Raw genomic sequence first — 9,672 nt, forward strand, 5'->3', positions numbered from 1 at the left:
AACTTACGGCTGTGAGTATTCATGGAATCCACCTTCGTCCGGATAGTCACGACGGCCGTTCGCCAATTCACGATCATGTACATCATATTTGCCACCACGATTGCGTCGTATTATGCAAATAATAATGAAAAGTATAATAATGAAAGCCAAAGCCAACATCATGCCAATGAACCAGCCAGCATTTGCCACATTCTGATTGGGCACTTTAGTAGGTCCTTCAACAACGATTTCTCTTAGTTCACTGGGTGTTTCGTGGAGTCCATCAACTGCGACCACGCGGAATTCGTAAACATTGTCGGGGTCAAGACCAGCGATCTCTTGGAAGTCTCTGGTAAATTCCGGATCCACTTTAACGAAGTTGGGCTCACCTTTGATTCTGTGTGGGGAAAATAAAGATGAAATTTATGCAAATTTTAATTAACTCTAATATATTTAAATCGTGCTGTTTGTAACATGGTATGGTTTTGAAAAGCACAACATTTTAACCTAAATGTTCTCTTTATTTGATTTAAGTAGTTTCTGAAATAGTTTCTAGCACAAAGTATATTCTTTAGTTATAAATTTATTTCCTTACGCACCTGTATTGTGTGTAGAAGTGTGTGCCCGCATGCCCTTCGGTGCTGGGATGCCAGTTTATGCGATATTTAGCAAAACCATTATCGGATGGCAATTGCTCCCAAGCGAATGCAGGTACGGCTGGCTTCTGTGAGTCCTCTGGTAATGTACGTTTCTCAATAAAGTGCCTACAAACATAAATTTCATACATAATATTCGTAGGGTATTCAACAATTTCTCATCAAACTCACTCTGATCCCTCGCCCATTTTTGTTGTCGCTGTTATGGAAATTCTATACTTAGTATTTGGGTGCAAACCAGCCATTTTGGTGCTCGTCTGTCGTGGATCGGTAATGTGCGGTTCGAGTTCACGTCGCTCGCTTACATAGCTTCCCTTCACTTCTTCGTAGTAGATTTTGTAGCCGGNAAATATACAAAGTGAAACTTGATGACAATTAGCAAAAAAAGTTCATAAAATATGGTTTTCATGATTGAAAGTGTTTTACAATCGCATATCATTACCACGGGTCGATTTTTCAATGCCAACGTTCTGGCCACAAACGTGCACCCACTTTTCACGCAAATTTACGCCTTTTGGCAAACCAAACATACGCACAAACTTGTTCCGATCACACAGCACTTTATTTTATATCATAAATATGTAATAAACCAAAATTTATAATTAAAATCGCTGCAGAAAACACATTCGATCGCTAAAAAATCACTACGAAGAGGTAGAAGACGGTGTAAACAAAACCGAAAAACGTCAAAAACGCTACGAAAACTTTTTTCTGAAAATCATGAATTATTTTTTTCACCGGCAGGCATAGTTGCCAACTTGGTGCTTTAAGCACTAGATTTAGTACTTTTTGAAAATTAAAACGCCATAAAAAATTATTTAGTGCCTAGTACCTTTTTTATTGCTTTTTTCTGAACTAAAATTACTCCGATATAGTTAAAACTTGAAATAAGTTTTAAATATTTAAAGCTGTGGCAGCACTGAATTTACAAAAATCTACAAATTTAAGTGCACTTAAATTGATAAAAAGCTGAACTTGCAAATTCACCATGTTCAATTCTATTCGCCATGAAAATGCTGGTAGATATGCGAGTAAGTTAAGTATTTCTTTTTTTCTTTTCTAATTTATAAAAATTTTTATTTTTGTACCACCTGAGTAAAACACATCGTTTCTTGGTGCTGAATCCAAATCTGGCCGCACAATTGCTCTAGCACTAGAATTTTGGGATATCCTAACCTCAAAGTGCCAAAATCTCGGTTTTTGGCGATATTTGAGGTTATATAATGAAAATAAAATTTGTTTGTGCTCATTTCTACTTAGGACATGATTTTCGTTTGTTGGGATTCGATTTTTCTTTCTTGAGATATATCAGTTTTAATGTGCAGTACTTCGGTATTACGTCGCTTTTCAATCGTTATGAGCGAAAAAGTTTTGTTTATTGATTTATGTATGCATTCTTGTAACTATTGTTAATTTTTTGTTTTTGTTAAATACATACAAACTGTTATGAAAAAAGCATCAATTTATTCAAAACCATTTGGTGCTTTTAGTGTGGTAAAACGCTTTTTTCCTNGTTATGAGCGAAAAAGTTTTGTTTAATGATTTATGTATGCATTCTTGTAACTATTGTTCATTTTTTGTTTTTGTTAAATACATACAAACTGTTATGAAAGAAGCATCAATTTATTCAAAACCATTTGGTGCTTTTAGTGTGGTAAAACGCTTTTTTCCTAGTTTTTGGTGCTTTTTGAAAATCAAAAGTTAGCAACACTGCCGGCAGGCACGAAAATGGTATTCAAAACAGAAACAATTCGTTCGATTTTACAAAAATGACGTATCAAATTAAAGGGATTGGCCTCTAGATTTGCAGTAAAATTTTTTTTGCCATCTGATAAAAAAATTTATTTCAAATTAATTATAAGTTAAATAAATTATTACAATATGGTTATCGAACAAAATGCTTTTGAAAAGGCTTTATTTCTTAATTATATTTAGAAGCGTTTCCACCAGTTTACAATGTTAAATTCAATAAATAAAATAGTTAAAATCAGTTAATACAATTAAAATGTCTTTGAAATAACTTTATTTCCAAACTAAATGTAGAAGGATTGCCACCTGTTTTAAAAATTAAATTCAACTTGAGTTGAGATAATTAAAATATGGGTGTCGGACGAAAAAGGTTTTAATTGCAAAATATTTTGAACAGAGTTACCACCTGTTTATAAAGTTAAACTGAGTGTATACTATTGGCTATATTTCTTTTTTTATTTAATAATTAATATTTTTCCTGGTCAAAGCAACATCGCAAAAAAATATAGAAAAACAGTTTTTTTCTTAACAGCGGTCGTCCCTCGGCAGGCAATGGCAAACCTCCGAGTGTTTTTCTGCCATGAAAAACATCTTCTCATAAAAATACAATCGCCGTTCGGAGTCGGCGTAAAACTGTAGGTCCCTCCGCTTTGTGTGACAACATCAAGGTGCACGCCACAATTCGGAGGAGAAGCTCGGCCAAACACTAACTCATGTGTAAGCGCCAATCTATTATTATTATTATTATTATTATTATTAATTAATATTTTTCTATAAATGTCTAGCTCATTATACATATAACATCGCGCGAATTTTAAAAACAAATATAAATATATTCGCGAAACCATGGGCCAAATATAGTAAAATTGCGTTTTTAGTTTTTCACTCAGACGTCAGTAATTCAAAAATGATTTAAAAAATTCAGAAAAATTTGCTTAGAGAAGAAGTATGAATATCAAATTAAAGAGGAAATCCTGTAGAATGCAAACAGATTCAACTTTTGGTGCAGAAGGACTAGTAAGTATTGAAAATGTCCTTTTAAAATTTTATCCTTGAATTCTCGCAATACTTGTTTTTGAAAAAATTATATGTTAAGGACTAATATAAACTCGGTAGCATCCTCGAATTTCGTCCTTTTAGCTTTATCAGCTTAAAAAATTACCTATTCGTCCTTGTGAATCCAAAAAATTTTAAGTTTTTTAAATTCTAAAGACATTTCCTCTTCCATTTGGTACCCATAATTTTATTCTACATTGCATTGAATTTTTTAAATAATTTTTGGAATTCATCATATCTTTGAAATCACAAAGTCCTTTAAAATAAATCCTGACCTCAGAGAGAAAAAATAAAAACCTAAAATAAAAAGTAGGTTTCAAACCCATTTATTTATTATTTATTTATTGGTAGGAGAGCTTCTCAAACAATATAGAAGCAATTTTTCCGGTTTAAGTTGTTGAAAAGCAATTAATATCTAAATCCCGGTACCCCGGGATTGTGATAACGACATATCGAAAATCCCGGGATTGGAAAAAGTTGAAAAATTAACATCTCTAGTTGGCAACCGTTTTAAAATTTTAATGAAACTTGAATTAAGGGAATTAGATAATTTAAATATGTATTACAATACGTGTGTCAGACAAAACGGGTTTAACAAGGTTTTGGTTCAAAAATATGGTTGCCACCTGTTTATAAGTTTAAATTCAATGTATGCCATAGGTTAAATAAATTACTTCATTAAGGATATCAAGAAATCAAGAAGAAAATAAACAACTTCAATATTGATATTAATCAAAATGGCTTTAAAGAAACTTTTTCTTCAAAACAAATGTAGCAGGGTTGCCACCCATTTTAAAATTTAAATGCAACTTGAATTAAGGGAATTAGATAATTTAAATATGTATATTTGGGTGTCGCACGTAAAATGTTTACAAGGTTTTAGTTTGAACACATTTTTGGAGTGTTGCCATCTGTTTAAAACCCCGAATTTATTTAAATTATACATAGGTTAAATTATACATAGGTTACCGAAAGATTATTAGGAAATATTTAGCTTGAGGGCTGCCACCTGTTTAAAAAGTTAAACTCAATTTATTTAAAAAGTTACAGAAATCATTTAAAGATGGGTAGCACTTGAAATTGGATTAAAATTCAATCCAATAAAATCAAAAGGAATGTTCAGTTTTTAACCTGAATGTGCTCTTAATATGATCACGTGTTCTACGCTTAAGTTTAGCGGCTGTGGTTTTGTCACAGCCCGCAGGGCAATACGAAGGCGCTGGACTGATCCTTTTTTTATACAAAATTTAAGCATTTCTATACGACACTATAGAAAATTACACATAGAATCCATCGGTGCTATATGCTCATAGTCGAAAAAATCTTCCATACAAATTAACCCGCCCTAATATAGATACTTAGAAGAAAAAAAATTATCAAATTGCATCATTTAGGATTGTCTCATAACTCAATTCCTTATCAACCTCTTCAACAATTTCTTACAATGCTAACAAAGGAGTCTGCTTACAACGTTTTTACTGCGTTTATCTCCAATCCACGGCCACTGTATTTTTCATTTCACTGGCTTCTGAATAACTGGAATAATGTAGACAGTCGTCAATACAGTGACCTGGATCACTGGACTGACACGCTAATGGCGCAATATAGTCTGGGCATAACGTATCTACTTTATTATTTTCAGATTTTTCAAAACATCTGACTTCAACGAGGAATTGATTATGAAAACAATTGGCATTTTACAAATTAACGGTCATGAAGTTCCAGCCACTGATCCTCCACATGTTGCAGTATTTAATAATGCATCGTTTTTGGAGCATTCTTGTTATCCCAATTTGGCAAAGAGTTTTACAAAGGATGGAGGCTTAATCCTATGGGCTCCACATGCAATTAAAAGGAATACGCATTTAAGCATTTGCTACTCAGATGCTGTTTGGGGAACTGTAGAGAGGCAGCAACATCTCATGCATACAAAATTATTTAAATGCGCTTGCATAAGGTGTATGGATGTAACAGAATTTGGAACTAATTACGATGCCTTTCATTGCACCGAATCCAATTGTGAGGGAGTCATTTTACCGCTAAGCACAAAGGATTGGAATTCTAAATGGAGGTTGGCGATAAAAAAAAATAAAGCCCTGCGTTAACATTGTACATATAAATTCCATTATTTCCGCAGTTGCTTAACATGTGGAAACCAAGCTGACATATCATTTGTAAAGAATATTTTAGAAAAGGCTGGAAAAGATTTGGGGGCAATGAGCAAAACTGTGGAAAATTGTATCAAGTAAGTTAAAACGCAAATCATATTGGTCGTTTACTGGAAGAATTTCCTAACGAACAAAATTATGTGTAAGAAACTCATAATGGCATGATTCAACGTGGTTTATAAGTAGTTAATTTTTAAAACTTACGACAACTTCGGTATTCCATAACTAAACCGTAATACACAAATCAAAAGTTACTTATTAATCATGTACTACTGGATAAAGGAGCGATCAAAACCCTTAACTAACGCAATTTAGTAGAATCAATCTTTATGTCGCTAGCTTAGAGTGAAAAGTTGCTAGGTGCACTTTTTCTGAAAACTCATATTTTGATACAGGAGACAAGAAATATTAAAAATGCATTGTTTCGATAACGATAAAGGGACTTGTTTTATTATTCTTCATTTTTATTCAATGAAATGAAAATTTTGTGAGTCCAAAAGAAGCACCGAAAATCCGGTATAAGGTATATATCAATTCAATAATAACACACTTTTCATTAAATATGTAAAAAAAAAATATTGTAATTACTTCCACACTTATTTTAGAACCCGAATTTTCGTAATTCGTAGCTACGTAGGGTTGCCAGATTTAGAAACGGAGAAAGGAGTACATTTATATTTTCGATAGAAAAAAAGCAGTACAAGACCTAAAAAAGGAGTACAATTTTTTTTTTTTTAATTTTTTGTGCAATTTATTGTTACAAATTACCATTAATTAGGTACAAATAAACAAAGATATTTTAGAAATCTTTTTCAAAGCAACAATAAATGTTAAAAATAAATAACTAAATGGGCTGGCTTTCCAATAAGGGCGGTCGTTAAAGAGATGGTGATCAAAGGGGGAGTGGGCGTGGCACCCAATTGTGATATTTGGCGATTTTTCTAAGGCGTCCCTAGGGACCCATAAGGGGCCTAGGTGGTCGGGGGTGCTACGCCCACTTCCCCTTCGCTCACCACCTCTTCAATGACCGCCCTTATAGGAAATTTTCCCCAACTAAATTCTACAAAAGAATTTCAAACTCTTTCTTAATATATGGCCAGTTTTTTAATTTAAGCCTTATAATTAATTTAATATTTTTCTGATTTTTATACCCGAGCGCTCCGCACCTAATTTGCTACGACCATGCCTACACCTTTTCACTATCACACCTAACTTTGCTAACTAAGTAGTGTTTGCCACAATATGAATGGCAAAGTACAGGGCGTAAGATAATAACTTTCGCACAGGTTTTTTGAAAAATATAAGGGTCCTTTATAGATGTTGCGAAAAAGAGTATTTTTTTGTTAACGTTGCAAATACTTTACATTAATTTTATTAATTAGTTTTAAAATTTTAATCCTTATTTGCATTTGCCAGCTTTGGGAGATAAATTCATGCGGCACTCACGTCTGTATGTGTTGGTCGCCCTCCTAGTCACCGGTTCGGAGTATTTTCGATTGCTATGTATGAGGCCTTATGTTGGACAAAAGACGGAGTATAAAGGACCCAAATGGGGGAAATTAGCCTATATTTACAGAAGATATGTAATAAAGTAACCGATGAAGACTTGCGTGCCGCTTGCGCTTTTCTCCCAAACNTGTAATAAAGTAACCGATGAAGACTTGCGTGCCGCTTGCGCTTTTCTCCCAAACCCGCTGGTAAACCCAAATGAAGGTTAAAATTTAAAAACGAATTAATAAAATTTTCGCAAAATCTATAAAGGTCCCTATTATTAAAAACAAAAAAAAAACTGTGCGGCAGTTATTATTTAACACCCTGTATATGATAAAATATTAATAGCTGGAAAAAGGAGAAGAAAAGAAGTACAAAACTAATAAAGGAGTACATTTCCATATATTTTTTTTGGGGAGTACAAGGGAGTACATTGCAATAAAAAGGAGTACGTATACTCCCAAAAGCAGTACATCTGGCAACCCTATAGCTACGTTACGAAAAACTAAAAATCGACATGCTGCAACCCTTGCGGAAAAATGTGCGGCATTGCCAGCTATCAGTTGTTTTTCGAAGTCAGCTGTATGAAGGAAAACAAATTAAAAAGGTAGTAAAATTGGTTAATTTTACACATTTAGAGGAGAATTATGGATTCTATGCATTTGCAATTATAGCAGTGGAGTAAGAGCGCGCTATGGCAATGGATTCACAAAGGTATGCGGAGNTAAAAAAAAAAAACTGTGCGGCAGTTATTATTTAATAGCTACGTTACGAAAAACTAAAAATCGACATGCTGCAACCCTTGCGGAAAAATGTGCGGCATTGCCAGCTATCAGTTGTTTTTCGAAGTCAGCTGTATGANATACTCCCAAAAGCAGTACATCTGGCAACCCTATAGCTACGTTACGAAAAACTAAAAATCGACATGCTGCAACCCTTGCGGAAAAATGTGCGGCATTGCCAGCTATCAGTTGTTTTTCGAAGTCAGCTGTATGAAGGAAAACAAATTAAAAAGGTAGTAAAATTGGTTAATTTTACACATTTAGAGGAGAATTATGGATTCTATGCATTTGCAATTATAGCAGTGGAGTAAGAGCGCGCTATGGCAATGGATTCACAAAGGTATGCGGAGCTGTCGGGCAGAGTAACCATGGACGCATCTATGTCAGCTTCTGGTTGAATTGTTGAGCCACAAGCTATAACTTCTGCTATGCCTGAAGAACTGGTTCTCAATCCAGTTAATGCAATAACAGCTTCTTCCAAGCCATTGAAAATATGCATTTTGTTAGGTCCACCACCTGGTTGCGATTGATTCTGCCTTCGGCCGCGCTTAGGGATTGTAAGCCTTACTAATGAGAATTATCTTTTCTGTGTTGCTGGAGAAGAGGGCGGGAGCTCCTCTTCTACTGTGAAAGGTATACAGCATTTATTTTGCATATAACGCCGGCTACGCCATCCACAGTATCTTTGCGCAGAACCCACATCGAAATTTACAAAAAAGTGCATGGTTCAAACCGAATTTATTAATAAACTGGAAGTTTGGAATCTTTGTTTTAGACTAAAGTTCAATCCTCACAAAGTCCCAAAATATGTGTGTAATGCCGTGATGATAAAGTTGCCACAATTGTGCTTTTTTGGTACAATTTGAAACCAAAAAGTACATTGACACCACATAGACCTTTTCGGTACAATTTGGAAATGCAGCGCTGTGTGTATTTCGATTGGTTTTATATTTACGCTGGTTAAAAACTTCTGCTTATTTATACAAATACATTATTCCTCCTTTACTCCATACAAACTTGGACAAAATTTGTATTACATTACGAGGTTGGCAATTCTGATTTCTTAAAGAAATGGTTTTGTCTTTTTCTTCCTCACATCTTTTCTACCGGAGCACGAAAACTTAACAAAATTCAAATATATTCAAGTTTTGGGAACGAATTAAATTAATGAAAAACAAACTGAACGACCCGATGTTTGCAAACATTTTTAAAATACCTTTATTGTCTATTCCGCATTCCTCCGCAAATATTAAATATTAACGTATCTTTTCTGTTCAGAATCTGATAAAAACTAAACGTAGAAACAAATTACAAGTAAAAACCCCGAGGGTTAATAAAGGCAAAAGTTTATATCAAACCTTCTCAAAGACTTTGTCATGATATAAAAATACATACAGAGTCTTTAAACCAAAATGTGGCTTAAGATCTCAAAGAAAGTGAAATGCTTGACTAATGTTTATTCTACTTTTAGTACATATATGTATATTTCTACAAGATGTTTATTTAAAAGGCTTTAAATAAATGCATATTTGTTTTAAGCATTCGTTGTTTTTGTGAAAGCGTTTAAAATTTTTGGTTGGTACATTTTTATTTGATTTGGTAAATTTTTTTCTGACGTTTGTTACAATTTCGAAAATTTCATTTATCATCCCTGATGTAATGTAATAACTTCGCACAGACTGCTCCGATTTGAAAATGGTTTTTGGTATTTTAAGGGCCAGTATGCAGCTCTCAAGAAAACAGTCAAGAAAAAAATTGCAATTATTTCGTGTGTGTGTGTCCAAGGAATTT

General features: G+C 33.8%; 1 protein-coding gene across 1 annotated transcript in view; it reads left to right on the forward strand.

Moving 5' to 3' along the window:
• The window catches only part of SmydA-1 (SET and MYND domain containing, arthropod-specific, member 1), an 88,890-nt gene that overhangs the window by 73,894 nt on the left and 5,324 nt on the right, over window positions 1-9,672 (forward strand). The window contains exons 4-5 of the mRNA XM_017617541.1: window positions 5,083-5,511; window positions 5,578-5,685. Coding sequence (XP_017473030.1) covers window positions 5,083-5,511; window positions 5,578-5,685 — 537 coding nt within the window. The remainder of the gene's footprint in view (window positions 1-5,082; window positions 5,512-5,577; window positions 5,686-9,672) is intronic.

Source organism: Rhagoletis zephyria, unplaced genomic scaffold (assembly GCF_001687245.7).
Source record: "Rhagoletis zephyria isolate East Lansing unplaced genomic scaffold, Rhagoletis_zephyria_1.1 Rzeph_scaffold_01434, whole genome shotgun sequence".
Taxonomy (NCBI): domain Eukaryota; kingdom Metazoa; phylum Arthropoda; class Insecta; order Diptera; family Tephritidae; genus Rhagoletis; species Rhagoletis zephyria.